Consider the following 26,365-nt stretch of genomic DNA (forward strand, 5'->3'; position numbering starts at 1 on the left):
TATCTACACAATATACATAGACATAAAATGTAAAAACTTAAATATCTCAGAAACAGTAGCCAATCAGTTGTTTTAATTGTCCTATTTGAATTCAGCACATCAAAATACATAATAAATAGCACATTTTATCTCTGAAGCAGATGACTTCTCAAAAATTGTAGACCAGTGTAATTGAAGGTATTAAAAAAAATCTTTATCAGAACCAGGAAACTTGAGAGAGAGAGAGAGAGAGAGAGAGAGAGAGGGTGAGTCTACTAACCCACCAATGGGTAGAGGGTGCAGCTGAGGAAAATAAGGCCAATTGCTCAATAATTTCTTTGCACCAGTCCTCACCACAGAGGCTGGAAGAGTGATCCCTACCACCTGCCCTACCCTTTTCTGGTAACAGAAATGAGGTAATGTGATGATACCTGTGCAGAGGGTTTTACACCTAAGAGTTCTGAAGGAATTTAAGAACGAAGGGGCTGAGCTACTATTAAAAATCCACAATTATTTATTAAAATCAGCTGCTTTAACTGAGGATTGGAGGGCTGTCGTACCAGTAACTTTAAACAAGTTGTAGAGGGTGATCTGGGAAAGTAGACCAGACAGCCCTCTCTGCCTGGCAAATTGTGGAAATTAAAAATAAAAACAGAAATGTAAAATGTCTTCAAGATCATATGATGTGGTGTAATAAGCACAGCTTCTGCAACAAAAATGATCACTTGCTAATTTATTAGTTTCTTCGGTAGCCTTTTGTGACAGCTTTTTGAAAGTCCAGATAAATTATATCAAGCTGTTTTCTTCTGTTCACTCTGAGTGACCTGTTCAAAGAATTCCAAGTATTTAGGGGCCAAAGGAATCTGCTGTCATAGATCAGAGAGTTGCTAAGAGCCAGAAAAAAATGAATACAATAAATAAATAATCAGTTTACGCCAATGTGAAACTTTAGCAGCAGGCTTCCACAAGATTCTGTACTAGAAGTGGGGTTGCTTAATATGTGTGTTTTGGAAAAGGTGGTGCACCGCAAAGTGGTAAAAGTTGCAAATGACAGTTGTGTAATGTAGTCAAAATCAGAAAGCATTGTAAAGAACTTCAGAGGGGCCTAACCAAGCTAAGTAAATTGGCAGCATGATGACATGTGAAATAGTGCAGGTTGGAGGGAATAATCTGACCTACTCATCCCACTAAATTAAGTTGGGGGTGGGAGGAGTGGGGAAGGACACTTGGATATCATTGTGGTCAGCTCAGTTAAGACCTCCACTTAGTGTGCAGCAGTAGTCCAAAAAGCAAACAAGATGACATATAAAGAATGGAATAGAGAATAATATGGAAAATATTCCTACCCCATTATATAAATCAAGATTACAGTCTCCTCTGGTATACTCTGTTTGGTTCTGCTCTCCTCATTTCGAAAAGAATATAGCATAAATAGGGAAGATTTCAGAGATGGACAACAACAATAATTAGGTACATGGAACAACTCGTATGAAGATCGAATGAAAAAATTTGGACTATTTATCTTAAAAAGGAGATAAAAGAGAGGGGATTTGATAAAAGTGTATTAAAATAATGAATGGTATAGAGAAGGTACTGTAGATCAGAAATTTCTATTCTAATTCTAGTTCTAATACAAGAACTAGGGAACATTCAATGAAACTGAAAGATGGAAAATTCAAACTCCATAAAAGGAAATACTTTTTTCACAGAGAGAATATTTAGACTCTGGAACTCATTGCCGCACGATGTCATTGAGCCCAAAACTCTTAGCAGGATTCAAAGATAGATTAGACATTTATAGGAATAACAAGAATATTGAGCGTTGTTACAGAAAATAACAAAAAAACATATGGGAAGTGATAGGCTTCAGGGCATAAGCAATCTTCTAATTATTGGGGTTGGGAGAAAAATTTCCAGAGGGCAAGTTATTATATAAATGCCTGTTGCTGGGTTCCTTGCACCTTATTCTGAAGCAGCTGGTACTGGCCTTTCTCAGAAACAGGATAGATGAGCCACTGGCCTGATCTAGTCTGGCTATTATGATTTTCGTACAGTACCATCACTTCGAAAAATGTGGTAGAGTCACATAGGTATTATACACTGCAGTGAGGGGTGTGTGTGTGTGTGTGTGTGTGTGTTGGGTTTTATTGGGAAGGGGAGAACATGCCCCTTCAGTTGTCAATTTAGACTCCTTCCTTTTTTAAAGAATGTTAAATGCTTAAGAATGTCTATTGGGCTCAGGACTGAATCTCCTCCTCTTGCACAAAAATCCACACGAATCAGACTGACAACTCTGCAACTTCATCAAATACATTTTGGGAATCGCTCTCTCTCCTCTGGGAGGGATATCTGAGTCTTTTGGTGCTGACACGAGGATGCAGACTCAACCCCACAGATCCAGATCAGCAAAGGCAGTTGTCGTCCTGAATGGATGGCTGCCCCCTCATTTAGCTGTACTAACTCCTCCCCTTCCAGTGATAGCACAGATCCTGTTGGAGCCATGTTGCCATTGGCTGCCTCGTTCTGGCTGCTTATTTGCGACTAAGGAGAGGACTTATGACGAGTTAATGCAGCATTAAATTCCAGCCAGATTTGCGCATGGAAATCCAAAGGCTGAGCAGATGACAGTGCCACAGAAAGAAGTTGGTGTAGCTTTAAAAAGGAAGGTGAATACAAACGTGTTTTTATTTTTTATTTTTTTATTTTTAAGAAAAATAAAAAGATGACAGTTATGGGCTTGTCAGTTTTAGCATATTGGATCCTTGCTATGATTACTTTGAGCCTGTTGGGGTATTATGAGATTTTTGCACCATTTCTGTAAATGAGGTACAGAACGTTGGCTAAGTTGACCATGCTTTTCTTCTGACAATGTTTGGTAACTACCTTTAATTTAAACTGATGAGTGTGCATGGCCCCTTTGAGTCATACATAAAAAGCAGATCCCTGCTGTAAAGAGTCACTATCTGAGTTATGATGTTTCAGATCTACAGAACGTAAGGGTTGTTTTAGTAGATCAGACCAGCGATCTAGTAGTCTGTGTCCAACAGTGGCTAGTCCCAGGTGCATCAGAAGAAGTGCAAGACAAGACGCTCCACTGTGCACAGTTAAATAACCTAATAGGAGAAGTTTCTTTGTAAACTTTATCAGTTAATAGCTAACTTGTGCCCTCACAAGTCCGGGTTTATATCCCTTATAAAAATGTTTCACTCTTTCTAAAGTAACTCTGAATATTCTCATTATCCATCTCCAGTACTCTTAAAACAAAATCGTGCAAAGTTCCTGTTCTCAGTGGTATTTTGTAGTAAGGAATTGAAATGGAAGCATAATGAATTTAGTTGCTGAAACATTGCCATTGGATGTCTTTTGTTTTCTGTCCATCGTACAACTTCAGAGCTGGCACAATGTGTCCAGAAATCCTGTAGCTTGCACTGTGTAATTTAGAGAAAAGAATCAGTTCTAGTGTGTCCGTAAAGAGTGTTCCATTTATGTAGAGAAATAAAATTAGTAATTTTTAGGGAACAAAACAGAAATGTACTAATATTTTGTAATACATGAAAATAAATTAAAAACAAACACATTGGTACTCCTTCTATCGATGTATCAATCTATTCAGTTTTCTTTAAAAGGAGATAAAGTAAGAATTTTAGGTGTTCAGATTTTTTTTTTAATCAGCCCTCCCTCTAGCTAAAATTCAGAATCTCTTTAAAAAGTCACATATAGTTCATGCACAATAAAGATCAACATGTGTATATATTTAAAAACGAACAAAATCCCCAAACTGATCATTCAGTTTATCACATGATGGAGAACACCGTGGCCCAGATTTTCCGATGATGCTGATGATAACATCAATTAGAGTTTTTTGTGCAAATCTGTGCGTTTGTGTGTGTAAATCTTGATTTATGAAATGCTCATATAGATGTGTGCAAGCACAGAAAGATCTGTTCATAATTTCAATCTGTTTGACAGATACAAAGTAACTTCTTGAGGAGAATTCTACATTAGTTTGGTGTGAGCATTAATCCAATTTTTTTGGATTTTGAAAAAGGAAAAAAAATATTTTGCAAATAAGCATGTATATAGTCCAGTGTTTAAAAATGTTACGTTCAGATAATCCATGTTGGAAAAAACATGAAAGCTATAGTAATTCCTTATTACTATTTTCAGGGTATTATGGGAATTAAAGATGACTTTATTTCTTAATAAAATTTGTATACAGTATATCAGCTCTAATTGAACATGTAGAGGCACTATATGTAAAATATAGTTTAAAAATATAAGTTGTTTTCTTCAGTCTAGACCACTCACTACAAATCCCTACTCTCTGTGTGATCTGTTGACAGGTGAATTTGGTAAATATGTGCATTATTATTGGTGTTTTTAAAAATCTATTTAATTCCTGCTAGGATATGATAAACAGTTTCTTTAGCGAAGTTGCTCCCTGTGTGGATATATATTATGTTTTACTTTGTGCCCTGAGATGCAGCAAACAAAAAACAAAACAGCATGCTGTATTTTTCTTTGTCCTTTAGAGTGGCATGAAGTATTACACAATCATGTTATTTGTAGCCATTATTCATTCTTGTTTAATGCAGTATCCAATTACTGTAATATAAGTAGGAAAACACACAGAGTTAAATATGTAAACTGAATGGGATTCATGTAGAAACTATTGGTTCTTAACATTTGTTCAGCAAACCCTTTGATAGCCTGAGAAAAATTGCCAAATTTTCCCCATGGTTGATGGTCTTTTACGCAGGAACATGGGAATTGCCATATGAGATCACACCCGTTGTCCATCTAGTCCAGTATCCCATCTCCAACAATGGCCAATACCAGATTGACATAAATGACTGCAAGGTGCAGCTCCCCTCCTCCCCCCCCCACAAGGTAGGCAGCTGTGGGATAACCTGCTTCCTAATCCCCTAATAGCTAGAGATTGTTTAAAACCTTGACGCATGAGGTTTTACATCCCTTCCAAAACACTTATTTTGTTTAAAGTATCTACTATGAAAACTAGATATTCTTGTTTCTTCAATTTTTTCCGTTGTAGTGACAATAGCAAGTTTTTACTTGTGAAGAGAACTAACTGCTGAATGTTTGGAAGGGGGGGTTGCACCTAGTGACTCTGTCATTTGCTTTAAATCCTGATATAAATTTACAACTAAATAATTTCGACTGGAGGCAGGAAGTTAGTTCTGTTTTTAAGTAGAATGTTGATAATTTATAATGTGTTCTTGTCTTTATTCCCTTTTTGAACAAACAAACAAAATAAGAAAAGCCTTACATCTTCAAAATGTATGCAAGGTGGATGAAATTATTCTTACTGATACTTAAGACTATAACGTTCTCATTAGATAATTCATGTCTTTCTCAGTAACATGATCTTAAAATAGCTGGTTTAGCAATTATTCTGATAATATAAGAGTAGAAGGTTTTAAGTGATTTCTGTAAGTGCAAAGAAAAAAATTGTTGTTTGTTTATTTATTTTACTTTTATAAGGATGACACCATGAGTTTTCTGGGAGAAATTTTAATTGCAAGAAAAATTTAAACCTCAGAGTTTGCTAAGAAGAATGTGAATATCTGAATTCTTGCCTTCTCACCTTTCTTGTTCTGGAGCTGGGCATACATATACTTTCTTTCATGTTCACTTGTGATAATCTGAGACAGGAGTAACACTTGTTCAGTGTGGAAAATCTTTAAATATATATTACTTGGAGTTAAAAAGCTAATGGTGTAATTTTCTTTTTTTCCTAAATGACCTTGAATGTAAGTCAGTGCAATAATTGGTTATTGCTGGAACAAAAGATAGCCCTGTCTTAGATTTGTTTGAATTCAGGAAGCTGTGTTTGCCAAAGTAAAATTTCTGTGACGCAGCTATGTCAAGTTTCAGCAGCCACACCTCTTCTAAGCAGTTTCAAATCTTCAGTTTTGACCTTTGTTCATAGCAGTATTGCTTTTCTAAAGACACATTTGAGGCTTTAAATTGATTCTCCTAAAACAGCTCAATCAAAAGGGGAAAACACAAAGTTTTGAAATGAAAAAGCAATAGCAAATACTGTTACGTTTGCAACCTTTGTTTATTAATTTTATTCAGCGACAACTGGATAACAACAGGACAGATGGATACTGTTCCCAATCATTGCGGTAAGGATAAGTCTGAACATTACTGTGATAAACAGTGAATGATGTAGCTAATGAGGCTTTTGTTAAGTGGAATATTACAACAAAGCTACTTTAATTCTTGTTTTTATTAAAATAACACTGGCTTGGCACTCAGGATTTTTCGAACATTGTGAGAGAGTGGATTATTTGTTATAAAATGTATCAAATTAAGCATGCATAATTTTGCTGCTGCAGCACCTTTTTCAGAGCAGCACCAGACAGGTGTATTGCATAAGGTTTGCCCTTTGCGTTGGCAGTTAATGTAAACCTTGGTTCATAGTAAGCAATGCCGCTGAACTGTTCTCTTTAGAGCTATGAAAATAAGTTTCCATAGCTTTATAGTGAAAGTCATAGAGTTATGGCTCTATAATAGCTTTTAAAGTTATTAACGCCTGTTTTCAGAGGGTTATGGGTGGATGAAGAAAAATCCTTTTTTTGTTTAAAGTGTAAAACTGTGCTTTTGTGTTCCATGATTACATTGTACGTATTGACTGAAGTCAGTGGGGCTCTGCACGGGCACAATTTTGCAGGACTGGGGTCTTGAGTGGTGTAAATCATTACCGATGTAAAAACCGAAACTTGGCGAGTAATTGCTATTTTAATTGCTTTTCATATTAGGAGGAAAAAATATTTCCTGAGCGCTGAATGTAGGTCTTAAAATATCACCATTTCAAAAGAGGATGTTCACATTGTGCCTGCAGCAATCCATATTTGTGCACGCAAATGCTTGGTTTGCATATATAAATAGCCAACTTTTGTGGTAGAACCCTTTGAAAATTTGACCCTTAGAGGCAAATGTTATTTATCATGGATTTTGCCAAGTCCATGATAAATACTATTTTTAACATGCCTCAACATAACGTTCATCTCAAGCAACCACAGTACATTTTATAAATGTTGTGAAAATCTTAATTCCAAATATATGAATATTGCTGAGCTTCTCCTGGTTCCTTTACTGAAAGGCTTTGTTGTAATTGTAGCAGACGGGTGTGAGAGGGGAAGACTGTGTCAAGAGACTAGTTTCTGGCGAGTTTTCAGCAGGCTGTTTAATATTACTCCATAGTCGTATAAAGCATTGGGAGTCAAGCCCTTCTTCTTCTTCTTCTTCTTCTTCTTCTTCTTCTTCAAAGCAGTTTTATAGGTGTTTTGTAGGGATAGCGGGACATGAAACCCTTTGCTTGTAGGTCACTTTTTAATTTTGTCCTATTTTCATGGTACCGCCTAATTACTGGACAGCTGTTCTGTCCTGTGTGAAACAAGTTCATGATTTTAGTCTAAGGGTGCATGTACACCAAAGGCACCATCACAGTTGTCATTAATTAGTAGGGAGCACAACTGATGAGGAAGAATAAACATTTCACCTCCTTAGGGGGGTGACCCCAAGGCAGGTTGAGAGAAGTGTGGAGAACTTTGAACTGCTGGTGCTGCAGCCTCTGCTGTCTAGTTTGTGTCAAAACTCCTCTTAACTTGGGGAAAAAAACAAAATTTTTAAGACTATTTAAATGTTACTCAATAAAATAGGCTCCCTTTCCTCCCACCGAGAATCCGAGGGATTTTACTATACTCTTCTTAGGTTTCTTCTTTCTGTTCTGATTCCCTCCAGAGCCACTTCTTTCATCAGCCCCAAGAAGGTATCAGGAGAAAGTTTTTAGTACTCCCATCAACTCGAAGGGCTAAGCTTGCCCCCCTATACTGGTGCTGGCATAAGGAAGGGAGATCGCAAACTGAACTTTTGTTCGCTGGTGTAGCAGCACATTATACTGCAGCTGATGGCTGTTCCTCAAGGGATTTTGCTAGGTTCTAGAATATTTGATTACCAAGAACTTTAGCATTCCTTCTGTTTAAAATGAAGCATTTGAAATCCTCCTTTTGCAGAGTGTTTCTTCATTTTGCCTTTGTATAATGCATCTCTAGCTTTCTTATTGGTAGGAGATGTTGATTGTTGAATTCTAAGGACTTGTTAAAGCAGACTGGTAAAGGTTTTCTGGTTAGGGATTACTTTCAGAGAACTGCTGTGTAAAATACATTCAGAGTATGTCCCTATCATGAAGATAGATATACATATATTAATTATACTGCGAGAGGAGCTTTTTCAATCTGCTTTAAGTTCATATGTTAAGTAGTTTCTTAACATGGCTGCAACACATGTGAAATGGCATTTAAGACCTCAGTAGAGTTTTCCCAACATAAGAGAAACGGGATGTTTAACTGAGTAACACTGATTTGCACATGGGCTGATCCTGGGAGGTCCTGTGTGCTTTCAAAGGGACCTGAGGCTGTACAGCACCTTATAGGGTTAGGACTAGAGCTGGTCAGGAAATGGCTTTTGTTCCCACGAAAAAGTTTTCATTTTTGTCAAACATTTTATTTAAAAACTTTTGGGGTTTTGTCCAAAAAACTGAAACCTGATTTTTTTGTATTTTGTGGGTTTTTTTTAATGAACACTTGACAAATTTAGACTGAAATGGAAGGTTTTTATAGACAATATGGTGTGTGTGTGAGGGGGATTGTGAAATGTTTTGAATGAAAACTATTCACCAGCTCTAATCAGGATCTTAGTTTCTGGGAAAATCCCTTTTACCTTCTCTTTGCGTTGCAGCAAAGGTGGCAGAGGAAGGCTGTTAATGTAAGGTGAAAACAGAATAGCAAAAGAGTTGAAAAATAAGCAGACTTAAACATGTTTTAACTGAGCACCAGTCTTCAGATTCTGTTTATTTTTTTATTTTATGTCTGACAACTTCTTAGAAGGGTGGGATGTGATGTGGTTTTTGGCTTAAGTTGGAACTGTGTAAAATTAAGAGTGTTGATAATTAAGCACTTAATTTTTTTCTGCATAGAGATAATTCTTTAATTTGAAGACAGGTTTACGTGATATTCACAGTACATAACTCCTACTTGCATTGCCTCCTTGCAAGACTGTTGGCAGTCTTGTACATTCCACTCTACATGCCTGTTTTCAATTAGCAAAAGCAAAATTCTCTGTGCACCCAAGGGACTGTCTCTCTAATACCTGTCTTGAATGCTATTTAAATGTTAAAATACACTTGAACTAGAGATCACTGCAGTTTATTCTGGATAATTATTGATCAGTGCTACGGTATGAGAATAAGGAAGATAATTAGGTTTAATACTTCAGTCTTCTAGTGCAGATTCAAAGTGTGTGATCAATTGTTACATAAAAGTGGAGACTGAAAAAAGTGTTTTCAAAGTGACATTTGATTTGCTTGTTTGCTTGTGTTTTCCAGTTTAGAAAACTGAGGGTTAAGAGAAGAGTTATTAGGTGAACAACCTATGCAAGTACAATGTATATTGGGGTTGTTGTAATAGAACTATATAGGACATATTGACAGTTGTTTTCAATCACACTTTATGTAAAATAAGCAAAATGCATAGGGAGAAATGTTTCAGTTTATTGCACAGCAAGTTAATTTCTCTTGGTTTTTTTTCTCCCCTTCCTTTTCTTTTCTATTTTTGCCAGTAATGTCCCTTTTCCAGAAACAAGATCATGTGAAAGCCCACCCTGTTCTTCTACAGGCTTCTGGTTTTTTTTTATTTCTCCCCACTAAACTAGCTGCAACAAACATGGTGGCACTCCGCCTGGTTTTGGAGAGGGTATCCTTGAGGATGCCATTCATTCATGTCTAATAATAGGCCAGCAGGGAGTGTTCATACAACAGTGTGATCAGCGTATGGCTTCCCCATAAACGAAGTGTAAGCGATAAGGTCAGTCTCTTCAAGATAATGGGGTGTTTCTTTTGTGTGGTAACTCCACATATGGCTGTCATTGTGCCATGTTCTTTGTCATGGCTCTAAAAGATTGTTTTTAGAGTCCTAGCCAAAGAGATCAAGGCCAGAAGGGACCACCAGATCATGGAGTCTGACATCCTGTATATCACAGGCCACCAGCAGCACCTACACACTAAACCAACAACCAAAATTAGACCGAAGTATTACAGCCCACCAGAGACTAGACTGTTATGTGCCACAGGAAGAGAAGAGATTAGGAGGGACCGAGGTGCACCAATACTAAGGCCCCTGCAATGGCAGGGAAATGATTAAGTGAAATATACCCAGATAGTCCTGGCAAGTGACCCGCACCCACGCACTGCAGAGAAAGGCGAATCCTCCGCCCCCCCTTTCCCCGTCACTGCCAATCTGGCCTGGGGGAAAATTCCTTCCCAGCCCCACATATGGCAATCAGTTAGACCCTGCACCTGAGAGAATGCTCTGTATTAACTCAGAGCGTAAGCCCTGTTTTCCATTCCCTTTATTGCTTATGGTCAAGGCATCTAGTCTAGGATCATTTCCATAGTGGCATTTCATTTTCTCTGTGAAGGTGGTAACCTTGCTCATCAGAAACACCGTAGTTTATCTTTGGTTTCTGGAATGGGGGAGAGAACAATGTTGCAGTTTAAGCCATCTCTTCTCTCGCTTTGCAGCAGATTAGTTGTGATAAATTCTCCTGCTCTACATAGAACCAGCCCCTTTCTATCTCATGGCTATGATATTGGAGGCATTTACATTTGGTAGATTCCCCCCCCCCCTTTACATTATTTGCATTTTTTCTTTTTGGTAGAGACACTGACAACGTACAAATCACATTTCTCTCTGAGAATTTTGTTCAGAATATATAATTACAAGTTATATCTCAGATTGAAAATGTGTTAGTGAAAAAATTGTTTTTTAGTGTGTTTACTTTGTGCATTTGGAATTGCGTTCTGACTAGTGAGTTTGTTTCCCCTATATACTCAAATCAATCAGTTTCTTTTGTGCTGTAAACAATAACCAGGTGACATAAAAACCCTTGTAATAATTGTTTGTTTGTTTTTTAAATTAATCACTTGAGAAATATTCAGGTTGACAGTGTTCTTTTAACCTGCTTCACTAACTTCTAGGATTCAAATTTTGAATGGCAAAAGGTCAATCTGGATTTGTTAGGTGTGGCTTGTTGTTTCAGTATATGTCTATGAAGTTTTATAACTAGGTTTTATTCAGAGCATTGTAGCTGAAATCTTAAATCCAACCCTCCTCAACTGTCTGATCAAGGATTAGGAGTTAATTTCACTCCCTTTGGCCATTAGCAAGGCAATTGTCGACTGTACTGAATTAGTAAGTGTCTGGTTGGATGTCTGAACGTGTATCCCTATGAGGAATAAGTTGCTCCTTGGAGGCGGACGGAGAGAAGGATGATGGTGCATCTTTTTGTTACAACTCAGAATATGTATTTTTGTATGGGGGAAAAAAACCTCCAAAATGGCATTGTTGTTAAACTTGTAAAATGTACATGATATTTAAGAGGCATTCAAACCTGCCCCTGGATGGGCAGGGGGGAAGCAGTGGTTCTCTTTCAAGCTCCATCCACTTGACAGGAAAATGAGACAAAGTAGATTGTTCAGAATGTGATCATGCATGCTCTGCTGGGCTCTTTGGACTTGCCTGCCTCGTATTGGCATTCAGACGCAGTGTGGACTCTGTTTGACTCCTTTGGCTTGGTTCCCTTTCATTTGGGGTTCAGCTGCACCCCTGGGCTCTTTGGGAATTCTTAGGCTTGATTCCCCCTTGCTGGAACTCGGATACTCTGCTAGGCTCTTTGGATTGGGCCCTTTCTTGATTGGGCGAAGGGGCAAAGGGAAGGCTTGGTGGTACTCTACCAAATGCCACCCACTTGTGATGTCAAAATGAAATGTCACGGTATGGTGTAGATCATCCTTCTCCTTTCTTAGAGCTGGCAGGTATATTGGTTTAACTAATGTCTGGAATCTTAGTGCAAATGGTGAAATTATTTTATTTTAATTGGATGCTCTCATGCCTTGTGACGTTTGAGGCGACCCAGTCTTTCCACCTCCATCTGTCTAGTGCAGCATTTCTTGCTCTGTTACAGTCTATTTCCATGGCAGTGGCATCTTTCTCAAATTTTTTTTGTATGTCATCTGTTGTCCTCCTCTTTTCCATCTTCCACCAGGTGGTATCCAATCAAGGGCTTGTCTAGGAATACTATTTTTTGATATCCATGCAACATGTCCAAACCACTTTTAGCCTTCTTTCTCAAATCATTGTCTCTCGAGTCTGCTGAACATTCTACCAGTGGACACCAAGTATTCTTCACAAGCATCTCTGATGGAATGCATAAAGTTTGCTATTGTTGGTTTCTAGTGTTTGCCAAGTTTCAGAAGCATATAACAATGTGGGTATCACAAAGGCACTGGATAACTTTATCTTGGTTCCTGTGTGAATCTCCTTATTTTTCCAGATATTTGTCAGTCTTGAAAAGGCTCCATTTGCCTTCCCAGTTCTTATTTCCAGTTCCTTATGGAGTTGGCCATCGGCAGTAATAGTGCTTCCTAAATATGCAAACTCATTAACCATGTTGTATTCTTCACTATCGATTGCATGTGCGCTATCATTTCTGACTCCTCTTTCAGTGATCATGGCTAGTTTTCTTTTACCCAGTGAAAATCACCACCTTGCATTTTAAGCAGGCGGGGGGGGGGGGGGGGGGGGGAGAGTTGTCTGGCTAGCCGGGAGAAGAGGGCAGTGCTTTCTGGCTTGGTGGGAGGAGGGGAGACGTACGACTGCTAGAAGAGCAGTTAGTGTGGTGGATCACTGCTTTCTGGCTTGCAGGGAGGAGGGGAGACGCAAGACTGCTAGAAGAGCAGTCAGTGGGGTGGATGACTCACCACATAGGAATGAGGAGTTTTTAAAAGATCAGCATGGGGCTAGGCCCCACCCTCATTCACTAGGAGCAAGTTGGGCAGCACCCACCCTCCCTCCCTAATTAGGTCACAAATATGCCGGGTGTTTAGCTAAATCTGCTGTGGGCATTACGCTAGCCGCCCCGCTAAGGGGGGCTGGGAAGGAATTTTTCCCTTACCACCATATTGGCCAGGTGCAGTGGGAGTTTTTCGCCTTCCTCGCAGCAGGTTCAGGTAGGCTCTGTTCATGCACAGCATGACGGGCGGTAGGCCATATGTTGCAACTATTTATTTAACTGTATAGCGGATGTTCAGTGCAGGTACTCCATCAATGAAGGCACAAAAGAATGGAAAAATGGCCTGGAAAGGGAATTAAGGAGAGGTGATTGGTAATTAAGCAAGTCAGGAGGCAGTTGGGGACTCCTATGATTGGTACAGCAGGGAGTCAACCCCCCCATCATCATAGTCCACCTTAACCCCTCCTGCGAAGGTGGTGGTTGGAAAGGTCCCGGCCAGGGAATTGCTGGAGGGACCTGGATGAAAAGGGGGGGAGGAAACTGGTGGAAGCCTCTCACCCCCCTGGAATTGGATAGAATTGGTAAGGTCCCGGCAAGGGAATTGTTGGAGGGACCTGGATAAATGGGGGGGGAGCTGTGGAAGCCTCCCCCCCCCCCAATTGGCTGGAATTGGTAAGGTCCGGCAAGGGAATTGCTGGAGGGACACAAATTTTGCACCTGCACTGTACATTTTTTATCTGCCGGGGTAATCCCAGATGTCTATCTAATAAAGTTGCGGCCTGATTAAACCCATATCTAATGTCTCCTGTCATTCTTTCAGCCTAGCCAGACAAACCTCTGCAAGGAAGACATACTTAAGTCTGTATACAACTGGTTTATATTAATTTTAGCTTAATTCAGTAAGTTTCTAAATGTCACCTCAGGAAAATTTGGTATGTGGGGCAGGGCACAGAAGATGACCACAAATCTTTGTGTAGCCCTGTGGCATGTGCCAATCGCTGCTCTCCCTTGTTGGGAAGCCATTATTGACTAACCCTAGCACTTCTAAAAGGTACTGGATTGCATGATGACTGGCAGTATATGGCTGTTAAAAGGCAGTGATGGAAGCAGGCCTCTTCATACTCAACCCCTGCAAGGTGAGGTCAGGTTTCCTGTTTTCAGTTCATGTTGGGGTGAGATACTTTTGGGCAATTGTAAGGTACAATGATTTGTGTGGGTACCATTTCAGATTTGAAGCAATTGCACAGGTTGCGTTGTGAGGGCACAAACTACACAATAGGAGCATTCATATCGCAGTCATATTAATTTATGGCTTGTTTTCTACTGGGTCACAACTTTGGTCATGGTGCTCGGACAGCAGGTTTAGATTCCACTTGATGGGATTAGAATTATTGGAAGGTGGCAGTTCAGTCTCCCAACAGTGCAGTCTTTGGGAGAGGTGAGGTGCAAATCCTGCAAATGCCTTTCGTGCAAATGTAAGCATCAGCCTGTTTTGTGACCAGGGGGATGGATTAACTGGGAAATCTGAGCTTTTGTGGTGAGACTTGGGGTTTTCTCATTCAGTATAGGACCTGCACAGGTCCATAGGCCTTGGAGTTGCATTGCCCCATCAGGATCTTGGGTTTAAGTGGGACAGTGAGTCCTTGGACAGCTAGGCTGCTCTGGATTTAAGCAACAGAAGTGTGGAAGGGGGACAGGTCAGCAACAGATCAGGACAGCTGTTGTCTCCCCTTTCCTGCTGCAAGCACAGATTCCCTTGAGAATTTACCATTTCTCTTGTTGAAAAGTTCTAAAAGATGTGAAAATGAACATTTGTGCCTGTCCTTACTGACTTCTACCATTGATAATCTCTCCTGTCAACCTGTTCTAATAAAACTTTATACGCAGTAGAAAGAGTTCTGGCAAAATGCAGAGGATTCGTGAGTATTTGCTCACCAATAATTCCTGCTTATAAAAAAAACTTCCATAAAGTAGTATTGTTTCACTTGATTAATATTATTATGGATTTGCTCTCTGTTTGTTCAGCTGGTCAGGGGACTCTAAACATTTAATTATTTATGCAATTTCCTTTCCTTTGTGTTCAAAAGAAGTAGATCATTTTGAGATGCATTGAAAGAGAAGCATAAATCTAGTAGAGGTGACATTCTAAACTGTTGGGTAAAGACCTACACCATTCATATAACTTATTTACTAAATTCAGATAAAAGATATCATTAGCACAGTTCCCTTACTCAAATATTCAGTGTCTCAACTGATGATGCAGAATCTCCGCTCCCCCGCCCCTGCGCTCCATTGGTTTTTTTTAATGCTGTCCATCCTCAGTTAATGTACAGGGGATCACAGATGTTTGGAGATGACTAGCAATAAATTAAAATCTCATTAGACAGAGAAACTTTGCTACATTCTTGCATACATTTAAAATGTGAATTTTCCATATACCAGGTTACAGTATACAATAATAGAATTGATTACACTTCATTTTTCATCCGTTAACAACCTCAAAGTATTCCTAATGTTGCAGTGTAAAATTGTTTGTCATGAGGTACAGAAAAGTCTGCTTTGAGAAGTGTCCTTCATTTATCTGGGTTTGTGAAGAGATTAAATAAGGTCACAATCTCACAAATGAAATATGGGTGCAACAGTCTGCCCAGATGGTCTGCAAGATAGTGGCGTAAAAGGAGCTGTTTTAAAGCGGCAGATTTTCTATTACTCGAAAAGCTATTCTAAAATGTGACTTCAATACATCGCTATTGTTATTTAAAAAAAGAAATATTTTTTTCTCCTCAACTATAAAAAATAAATTTATAATAATTATACTTTGAACTTCTATAGTGCTTTCCATCTGAGAATTTAAAAATGCTTTACAAATGTTACTTAACTCTGTCAGGCTGGTCAGATATTTGTCATCAAAACTGTTTTTCAACAGAAAATTGACTAAACATACTTTTTCATGAAAAGTGTCTGTGTTCTTTGGAAAACATTGATTTTTATTATTATTTTTACTTTTTGGTCAAAATATTTCAGCTGAAAACCAAAATATTATGATTTGGAAATGCTGCTGCAGTGCCTCATTATGAGTTCAGTTGCCTCATGTTCCCCTTCTGCTCGATGGGGCATCTTCCATAATGCCTCATGGGTAGGGACTCCTATAACAAACAGCTTTTCTTTCCAAAGAAGGGAGACCATGGTGCATCATGGGAGATATAGTCCAATCAGGGAACATGAGATTGAACTACAACTCCTAGGAGACAAAGTGACAGTATTAACAAAGCAAAATATTTCTGCATTCAAATTTCTGCTGGAAATCACAATTTTCAGGGGAAAACCCAGCATTTTTCAACCAGTTATAGAACTGAGCCTTATAGAACCCCTATGAGGTAGATAAGTAGAAAAACCCTACTTTACAAATGTTGCAAAACTGAGGCATTGAAGGGAAGAGTTTGAGGCAGAAGGGCACTGCTCTTTGAATCTTTGAAAATTTAGCCCTCAGGGTATATCTATACAGGAGGAAAAAGACCCATGGCACTGCCACGGCTGGCCCATGTCAGCTGACTCAGGCTTGTGGGGCTCAGGCTGTGCTGCTAAACATTGCTGTGTAGATGTTTGGGCTCAGGCTGGAGTCTGAGCTCTGGGACCTCCATCTTCATAGGGCCTCAGAGCCCAAGCCTGAATGTCTACACAGGGATTTTTCAGCCCCAGAGCTTGATCCCTGTGAGCCTAAGTCAACTGATCCATGCCAGCTGTGGGTTTTTTATCCCTGTGTAGACCTATCCTTAGAGTTTGACTTGCACACCAGAGTGGCAGAGCTGGGAATAGAATATAGATCTCATCTTGACGTCCAGTCTCGATCTTTAACCCAATAATACCCATTCCTTTTACTAACACTTCCCCATGCCCTTTTTGAAAAATACTTGGAAATTGCCATAAATGTTCAGCTTTACAAGGGTCTTTTGGCAGTAATATACAATGAAGTTTTATAAGATGCTTTTTGGTGCTATGAATGAGTTCATTAATGAATCTGACCACTTTGTTCACATTATTTTAGAAGTAAATCTGACAAATAGTCACAATGAGTTAAAGAACTTGCTTAACCCCAAAATGAAATTCAAAGTTAAGATTAAAAACTCAGCACTACGGGGTACTTGGGATATACCATTTGTACTGTGGTCTGTAAGTGCAACAAAGGATGAACTGGCCGCGTTAATTGAATTTCTTTGTTTATCTTCTTCATTTGGAGATGGGTCATTTTGTGGTAGTGGTCATGATTTTCTTTTTTGTTTGAAGTGGTGGAATAAAAAAAAGACTCAGGGTTAATTCAGAGCACTGAAAAGGGGTCTAATCTTGCTGCTGTTGAAGTCATTGAGAGTTCTGCATTCTCTTCAAGAGAAGGAGGAGGATTATTGGATCCATGGTATCAACAGAAATGTTGTGGTAATAAATGAGTGTAAAGATTGAACTGTGCATATTAGCACATCTTAACATTTGCTGCTGTCAGAAACATGCCTGTTTTCCAGTAGCACTTTCCTGAGGGACTTCTGATGTATCCCAGCAGCACGGAAATACAACTGTTCGGCATGGATGTGATTATATGTTACACTGTTTTGGTGTATGAAACATTAGCAAAACTAACAGAATGCTTAAAATCTTGTTTGAGAAACAAAAATTGCAGGTTACAGAGGTCACTTTTTCATGCTTTCCAGAGAGATTTTTTAAGAATCTAAACATCCTGCCTCTTTAGGTTGTTTGGATAGAGCTGATACGAAGTAGAAGAGGAGGTTGCAATAGATGTCGTACTGCTGGGGAAAGTATTCTATATTGCATAGTCAAATATGAACATGCTCTGAAGAACAAAGGACTTTTCTTAATTATTGCAGAACTATAACATTATTTTTTCATGTGAGATGGACCCCTTCCAGCTCTGATTGTTAGGTTGGTTCTCTGTTGCTTAAATAATTTATGAAACTGAAAGGTTACTAATGGTTTTTCATGGATCATCAGTTTATGGGCTTAGTTCCAAACAATCTTCTCGTAAAGGATAATTTAGTTAGAACAGTGACACAAATCAAGTGGAGGAAGGAGGCTCAGCAGATTGATAACAGGATGCAGAGTCTTAATTCTGCATGGGTACCTCCTCCACTGTAAATCCAATACTGATGGGTTTCCTGCCTTTGTCCCAGGCTCAGAGGTGGTTCACCAGAGCCCCCTTATGACTTTTTATATCTTTGTGGCTTGCTAGCTCCCCTTGGTGGCGCAACTGGAGAACTTCACTCCTACTCAGAGCCCAGTCTTCAGCCTCTGCTGGAAGGCAGATGTCCTCCCTCAGGCCTCTGCGTTCCAGGCAGGATTTTTTTTTTTTTTTTTTTTTTGCTGTTTTTCCCCCTACCCTTTCGGCTCAGCACAGCAGCAGTTTTGGCAGGAAAATTTATTTTTTATTTTTTCCCCCCTGAGGGACTGAAGGACTTTAGGCTAGAGATTCCTCTGGCCAATTAGTTGTCTCCAGAGCTAGAAGCAGTTGCATTCAGGCTTCCCACGCTGGCAGTCAGTGAAGTAGTGCTCACAGGAGTTTGAGGGGGTGTTTTGGGTCTTTTTCTGAGGCAGGACCTGGGTCCTTCTGCAGTTGACTCCAACAATGAACTTGTCGTCCAGGAGCAAGGATCAGGTCAGGAAGGAAGGAAGAAAATGTCTGAGACTTCCCAGGCTGCTACAACAAGATTCTTTTGCCCCAAGGGCTTGTCTGTACGGGGCTTTGTCTGGAAAACTGTCCTATTATTGCTAATACTTGCCCAGCTCCTCCTGCAGGCTGGTCTTCACTGCAGTGTTGGCTTGAGGTGTAACTCAGAATGCTGCCAGCCCTTACATCCACATTCAAAAGTCTCTAGTTCACCTTAGGTGGTGTTTTAACCTCGAGCTAGCTGGCCCGTCAGGGTGTGGGTGTTGAAACTCGAGTGCTGCTGACACTGGAACTAGTAATGCAGTGGAGATGCAGCAGCTGGAGTTACCACAGCTCAATTGCTAATCCTATCATTCTGTGTAGTTGTGTGGTTGCAGTATGGTCATTAAGCCTAGCTCAAGTGGAGTAATTTGAGTGTACTGACTTGAGCTAACTGTTGTAATGAAGACAAGCCCACTAGTGGTAGCAAAAGTGGCAGCGCTAGTGTAGGGAAGGAGTTGGTAACAGGAAGTCATGTCTTATAGGCCCTGTTTAAGTAGGGTTAGATGACAGTTTTTAAAACACCAGAGCCCACCTAGAGCCTTGTCTACAGCAATCCCACTATTACTTCCACTAGTGGAGCTGTGCTAATGTTAACCGTTGCAAGAAATTTGTCATTACAAGGGCAGGGCTAGTGTAGGCCCTAACACAGTGGTCCCCAAACTGAGCCTGACCCCTGGGGGGTACGGTGGAATGTTGAGGGGGGCATGCGGCAGGGCCTGGGCCAGTCCCGATGGGGGGCGGGGAGGGAGCACCACACTTTCAGCCTCGCTCCTTTCCCAGCCTTGCTCAGCCTCCAGGCACAGCTTCACCCTCATTGCCTCTCTGTCCCAAGTGCAGCCCCACTCTGCCCCCTGCTCTGCCCCCAGCCAGGATCTGCCTTCATTCCCTGTCCACCCCCAGACCAGCTCCAACCCCAGCTGCAGCTCCACTCCACCTCCTGCTCCACTTTCAGCCCAAGCTCCACTGCTGAGGAAGCCTTGGCTGTACAGTAACGGGTGGGGTGGGGGTGGACAGATTCTGTTTCTGGTACCACTCCCCTAACATGTTGTATTCCCTAACATCAGTGCCCATTCTCATGATGACCCACAGCTTCTTTGGATCTCTTCCATCAAAGATTGAACTCAGATACTAGCCTAGGATTGGCTCTGAAACTTCAGGTTAGGTTGTCCTAAATAGGATTAAAATATCAAGATTAAATGGTCTACACAGGCATTGTCTATATTCAGAATAATCATGGGTAGATGCTTAAAACGAATTTATAATTTATGTCTTTTTAAAATCTATTTATGGCAACAAGTTATTTCTGTTTAGATGACAGCGGCTACACAAAAGTAACCTCTTTATTCAGGAGGATGCTGTGTTTGCCTACCATGTGCTTTTAGTGTATGTTCTGTCTGCACATAAACCCCAAACAAACTTGCTGCAATCCCCCACCCCCTCCAAAAAAACAGCCTTAAGCAGACAGGATGCTTACCGTTATGTAAGAATGTAAAGTTATTTCTGACATGGCAGGGAGAGAGAACTATGACCTAGCACTAACTACATTCCTTCACAGGGCAAGTTAAAGTACTTCTCTTCCCTCTTTTGATCCTTCTCCTGCAGAGGAGGATACTGACAAGAGATAAAAATTTGGTGGTCCCGAGAGCTCTGAATAGGTTACGTGCTTTCTTCCTTTCCTCTCTCCCCCTCTCCATTAGAATGTAAAGCAGTTAAAAGTGAACAGCTAAGCCAAACCAAAAAAAAAAAAAAAGAAAGAAAAAGGCTTTTTACTGCTCCTTCATGATAGATACAGATGGGGTTTTTTGAAGCAGGTTTTCTGCCTTAACCCCCTCTCCCCCACACGCTGGAAGGTATTGAGGCCCCGATTTTACTTCTTGTCTCTCCTCTGCTACCCCCACATCCCATTCTTCTTGTAGTACTATGTTACTTCGGCACTCTTTGGAAGACTGTGAACATGATATGACAGGACAACGAAATGTGAGCTACAGATCTTCCAGACCCCAAGTGCGGAAAAGGGTATGTTGAGTAAGACCCACAGATCAGGTGATGGTCCCTTGTGACATCCTGCTGCTTGTCCACCAAAAGTTGACAGAGTCCTCCAAGGAAAAGTGGTGTGTCAGGAGCTAATCAATCTGATGAAGAAAATAATAAGAAAAGACTTTTAAATATAAAAAGTGTTTAGGCTGTCAGTATACATCATAAAGAAGCTATAAATGGCAAAAGCAAAAGTTTATTTGCTTTGCAATTTACCTTTAACATTAAGAGCTGATCAGATCAGACTTGGCTATGCAAAGCAAGAGCATTTTCCTCCTCTCCTGGTCCAGGATGATCATATTACCTCAGAACCTGACACCATTACACCACTATGAGTGTCTATAAACACATTTCCAAGACATGCATTATACCAGGGCCCATCAGGGAAATCCACTGCCAGGACAGTTTGTTTACCTCCAGAGTCCACAGGTTTGGCTGATCGCGGCTCCCACTGGCCACGGGTCGCAGCTCCAGGCTAATGGCTGTGGGAAGCGGCGCGGGCCAAGGGATGTGCTGGTTGCCACTTCCCGCAGCCCCCATTGGCCTGGAACAACAAACATTGGATGAACCTGCGGATGCTGCAGGTACATAAACCGTCCCGGCCCGTCAGCTGATTTCCCTGATGGGCCGCGTGCCAAAGGTTGCCGATCCCTGCATTATACCATATCATTATTGAATTAGGATGAGCAGAGGAGCTTGGTTCCAAGGTAGGATGGAGCATCATTCACAAATGGGAAAAACTGAACATCTTTGAAAAGTCTTTAAGGTGCCACCAGACTCCTGTATTTTTGTAGATGCAGACTAACATGGCTACCCCCTGATCTTTGAAAAGTAGTCACCTCAAGAGATAATTGGGTGTAAAAAGAGGGTTTCTTGTTTGTAAGAAAAGGATGAGGAAAAAAAATAAAAACTGTTTATTTTAGTGGGGGGAGGGGCGGAATGGAAATTAAGACCTAGTCCTGTCATCCAAACACAAAACTAAATGCAAACAAAGGCTAAGTCCCAGGTAAGAAGGTAAGGTGGGGGACAACTGGGCAACTACTCCTTGTTTCCCACCTCCTTCACTACCCTCTGCAAGGGCTGTCACCCAAAGGAGGATTCCCAGACACACATGAAGCTTGGAGATCTCCAGCCCTCCCCAACTCTTCCTTACTAAGAGAGATCTTTAAATCCAGGGGCCATTGCCAGTTCCTCAGGGCCTATGTATCCTCCTCGTTCTACCACATCGGTGACTACTTCTCTACTCTGCCCAGTTTAATCAGATTCCTAAGAAACCACTGGCCCTTCTTCTTATATTCTTCTCTGTCCTCTGAAAGGATGTCTGAAACCCTGGTCCTTCTCACAGCCCTCTCCTCTGAGGTAGACCTTTAGAAGAGGTTTATGTCCTCTTGCTCCTGTCAGTCCCATCTACTCCTCCATCACCCCAAGTGGAAAATTTAGAGAGGTATCTTCAGACGAATGTGGTACCTAGAGTCCCACAGATCATGAATCCTTATGTTTTCTCTAGTGGAAAAAATGCCCAGGTGGATGATGCTGATCTCCCTATTTTCCTCCATCGGGGACCTCAAAATTAATTCTTTTTGCCTACCCATTAATTAACAAAAAGGTGGAATAAAACTGAGCCTCTCTGGATGCCTCCCAAGAAACTTGTATAAACTTGACTTGTCCTACTGTGATCTGTGGCTCAGCTGTGGCTTCCGTTCCAAAGAACTCCATCTGCCTCTTAGAGGCGACTATCTCTCTTGAAGATGCTCAGAATGTGAAGCAGAGGGAGTAATTAGAACTTTTGAGTTGAGGGACTTCCTAAGGCAAACTACACCCCTGTTTTTCTCTTTTGAAGGCGCTTGTAAAAGGGGAGAGTGCTTTATGGATACCTTTTATCCTATTGGCTCCACTTGTGCATCTAATGAACATTTTCCCCTTCTCAGTCAAACTCTGAGCTCACTTCTCTCTCATCACAGTTAAAGACATCTGCTCTGATGGAGAGATCAGTGGAAGCTAGCTGGAGCACCAGAATTTGGCATGATGTGCACACTTTCTCCAAACCATGACCATCTGGACTTGATCTCATCAGCAGATGGTCTTTAAAACTATTGCATGCAAGAGTCCTTTTTCAGAACCTTACAGTTGCTGTTCCTGATAGGATTTTTTAAAACATTGTAAAGAAGATTACTTTCTGACCAAGCCTTTAAATGGCTGAAATATATATGCTTATAGTAGAAGCTCTGGCATGTGGGAATGTGATTGCCTAAAAATGAAGGATGAAAGCCTTAAGATTCCTTTTCCTAGGCAAGTCTCCTTTAACAATAGTTGCTACCTTAGGAGATGTGAACCTTCTGAGCACATTCCTTCATGGGCAGACTAGAATGTCTGACACCAACCAATGACCTCAGATTTTCCTAACACTGTGCAGTAGCTGTACATGCAGTAGTGATGTTTGTGCATGCAGGTTGGCTGATAGATGTCAGTTAGTTCGTGCAATTGCTTGTAACATGGTTAAAACTTGTGTGTACAATTATCAAAATCTGGATCTGTATTAATAAATTGGCAAACCACTTCTGGGTGCACCCTTCATTAGGAAGCTGCCTGAGCCTCCCATGCACACTTTCTGTTTTTAATTGCTTAAAGTAAACTTTCAGAAAAATGAGATTGAATGAAATCTGGGAACTACAGGATTATTGTGCAAAAAATTGTTGAAGAGCTGGAGTGGGGAGACATGGGAGTGGGGAAAGAGTGGGAAGAGACATCAGCAACCCTGGATGCCTGGCAAGGTTCAGTTGCAATTAAAATAACAGCTTGTTTTGATTTACGTTGTTTAGCTTTTGACTAGAAGGAAAAGGAAGTGGGTCACACTAGGAGACAAGTCCTACATCCTGCATAACAACTTCTTGTAATGTTTTTTGATTTATTCTTTCTCTGAGTCACCACATAAAAAATCATGAAAAGTATTGTCACTTTGTCCAAAATATTTAACACTGGCTTGTGTTAAAACAGGGAATTCTAGACTAGATAACTTTTGCGTGGAGGTATATAGTCAAGTTGTACTAGGTATGCTGGTCTTTTGTGACTTTTTTAAACACTAAAACTGGCTTATTTGCAAGTTTGCTATACTTGAGTTATTCCAACTAGAGGGGAGACAATGTCCAGCCGTTCAGAAGGAGCAAGGTGTAAAAGCTACGTCCTCTGTTGGCTTTAATAGCCCATGATAAGGACATTGTATGAATATTATCTCTGCCTGCTCGATGACTCATGGTGGTGTAGGATATTAAAACTTTTCAACCCGGAAACAACTCTTATAAATATCTTTTCTTGTTCTCATTTCTGCAGTATTTCCTTCCTTTATTTTATGGTTATTGAAAAGACAAAGCATTTGCTAAAACTGAGTCATATTTCACATTGGATGTTCTTTAATGTGTCTCTGCTCTGGGCCTGTATGCACTGTAAAATGCACTGTAAAATTGTTGGCAGACCAGATTATAACACAGTTGTTCAAAGACATGGTTTAAAAAAAACCACCAAAGTCCTGTCTTGCACATTGGGTTTCACTATGAGTTTTTAACTGTGACCCAAAGCATCATCTTCAATATGGAGAGATCCTTAGGGGAACAAGTGAATTGTGTAGCCATGTCTTTGTTATGCGGTTGTTTACTCCTCCTCTATCTTCCACCAGTGAGGAGGTGAGCAAGCTCTATTCATGGGACAGTACTTGATTTCTGAGGCAAGGAGCTGCTAAAACTTGTATTTGAGGCAAAGGATGGGATAAAAAGGGATACAACATATAAATTAGAATATTTTAAATGACATTAAAGATTTCTTCTTTGTTCCACAATTTTCCCATTAAGGGCTATATACCATTCCCTTATTGCTGCCCCATGTTAAACATGCCTATTTCACACCTTGCTAATCTCACCCCGCAGGTTTAGGAGTGAGTGTGCATGGCTTCTGGGGCTTTTTAGAATAAGAGCCATAGACCCTTATTGCTGGTCCTGAGGTGGCTCTCTCCAGTGTGCCCTCTGTCATGAGGGAGGCACTGTTCTGTATGGCCTTTGCACGACTGTGAGCTTGCATTTCAGTCCTGCCCTTCAAGTTTGAGGTGGCCCTCAACTTTTATCTCTTCAAATGCAGAAAAAGCCAAATAATTCACATTATGAAAGGACATATCGAATGCAAAGTTTAACATTTGTGTTTGGCACAGAATTGAGAAACAAATTAAAATAAAGCAATCCTTCTTTCCCAGCAGTAGAAAAGTATAGCATAACATGACTTTGTGCCTGAAATAACATTCTGTACTGCTGGCTTGTCAGTCATTATCTGATAAATTACTAGTTTGATAGATCCTGCCGAGAATTGGAAGTTTGACTGTGCATGTGCTGTAATTTATAAATATACTGTATCCTTTGGTAATACATTTACTTAGGGCGGGGCAAACCCCCCCACAGAAGCTGAGTTTTAGTGAAATTGGGCATAATATTATAATGTTGCCATGGCTCATCTGGAAGAGTGTAAAAAAGCAAAAACTATGTCTTCTTTTTTGACTCTTAAAAGGAATATTTCTGGCACCCTGCATTGTGGATTAGGCATGCAGCGCCTTCTAACAGTGGTGGGACTCATACAACACAATCTGCTGTGCCTAGGATCAGACATATAGTCATTATTCAATAAGCGTATGGCCTTTGATTACTCAAGTAACTTTCCCACACAGATGAACACTAGAAATTAGCTCAAACAAACATGCAGTTCAGTTTAAGTTGCCTTGCACTTGTGCCCCAAACTGACAGTGCACACTCTTATTTTTCTGCACCTTGTTTAACAATATTTTTTTTTAACTTCTGTGTCTTAATAAAGGCCACATTATAATTTTAATGCCAAGTGCATTTAAAAAAAAATTACTTAGAATGCACGCTGGTAAAGTTCTGATTACTTTACAATATAGTAAACACAAAAACCCTTTTGGATGCCGTTAATTGCAGTTTTAATTTCATCGGAGCACTTGTTTGCAAAGAGATTCAAAAGCAATATGCTTCATTCTCTAGTGCAATAACACCCTAACTTTCTGTTTGCAAATGATATGACCAGTGCACCTTGGAACAATCAATATGACCTATGTAGAATGACAAGTTTTATGTGAAGGTGATATTGTTCTTGTGCAAGCATTTTGAAAAGCAAAATAAAGTGCCTTGGATGAAAGCTATGATCTGAATGGCTGAATCTAAGTAAATATCTCCCAATGGATGTACAAGTAAAGACTATGTAAAATCGTTTTTTCCCCCAGGTCACTTGCAGTCTTGCCAACTTTCACAATTTTATTGTGAGTTTTGCAATAGTTGGTTGTTTTCTTAAAGCCCCAGCTCCTGGAGCCATGAATTTATAAGAGAATCTCAGCTTTTGTTTGAAAAAGAGTAAGTTTCCAGCTGTCAAAGTTGCAGAGAAAAGCTTGAAAATGTGACTTGAAATATAACCTATGGGCTCAAAATTCAAAGGGCAAACAAAATCCCTCAATTAAAAAAAACTCTCATAATTTTAAAGCAAGTCTTATGGTTTAGGTTAGGGGACTTGACTCAAGAACTTGAACAGTTAGGTTTAGGAATACTGACTATATTACTCAACAAAAAGTATGTAAAGGATTTTGAAAAATACTATATTAATAAAAGAAAAAAGTTCCAACTTTTCAAACATTTTAAATTATGTAGGATACTAGATATTCTTCCTTTCCCCCTGTCATAACTATGAAGGGAAGGGTAACAGCTCTCTGTGTACAGAGAC

At 40.2% G+C, this 26,365-nt stretch overlaps 1 protein-coding gene across 2 annotated transcripts in view; it reads left to right on the top strand.

Moving 5' to 3' along the window:
• Positions 1 to 26,365, top strand: part of EML4 (EMAP like 4) — a 266,824-nt gene that overhangs the window by 62,628 nt on the left and 177,831 nt on the right. The window contains exon 1 of one of the 2 annotated variants that reach the window (XM_026652569.2): positions 6,089 to 6,128. The exons of the other annotated variant lie outside the window; for it this stretch is intronic. Within the exon in view, the coding sequence (XP_026508354.1) occupies positions 6,104 to 6,128 (25 nt within the window). The 5' untranslated portion in view covers positions 6,089 to 6,103. Of the gene's footprint in view, positions 1 to 6,088; positions 6,129 to 26,365 lie in introns of those variants that run through there. 2 annotated transcript variants of the gene reach the window in all.

Source organism: Terrapene carolina, unplaced genomic scaffold, assembly GCF_002925995.2.
Source record: "Terrapene carolina triunguis isolate 2854851 unplaced genomic scaffold, T_m_triunguis-2.0 Scaffold120, whole genome shotgun sequence".
In the NCBI taxonomy this organism is placed as follows: domain Eukaryota; kingdom Metazoa; phylum Chordata; order Testudines; family Emydidae; genus Terrapene; species Terrapene triunguis.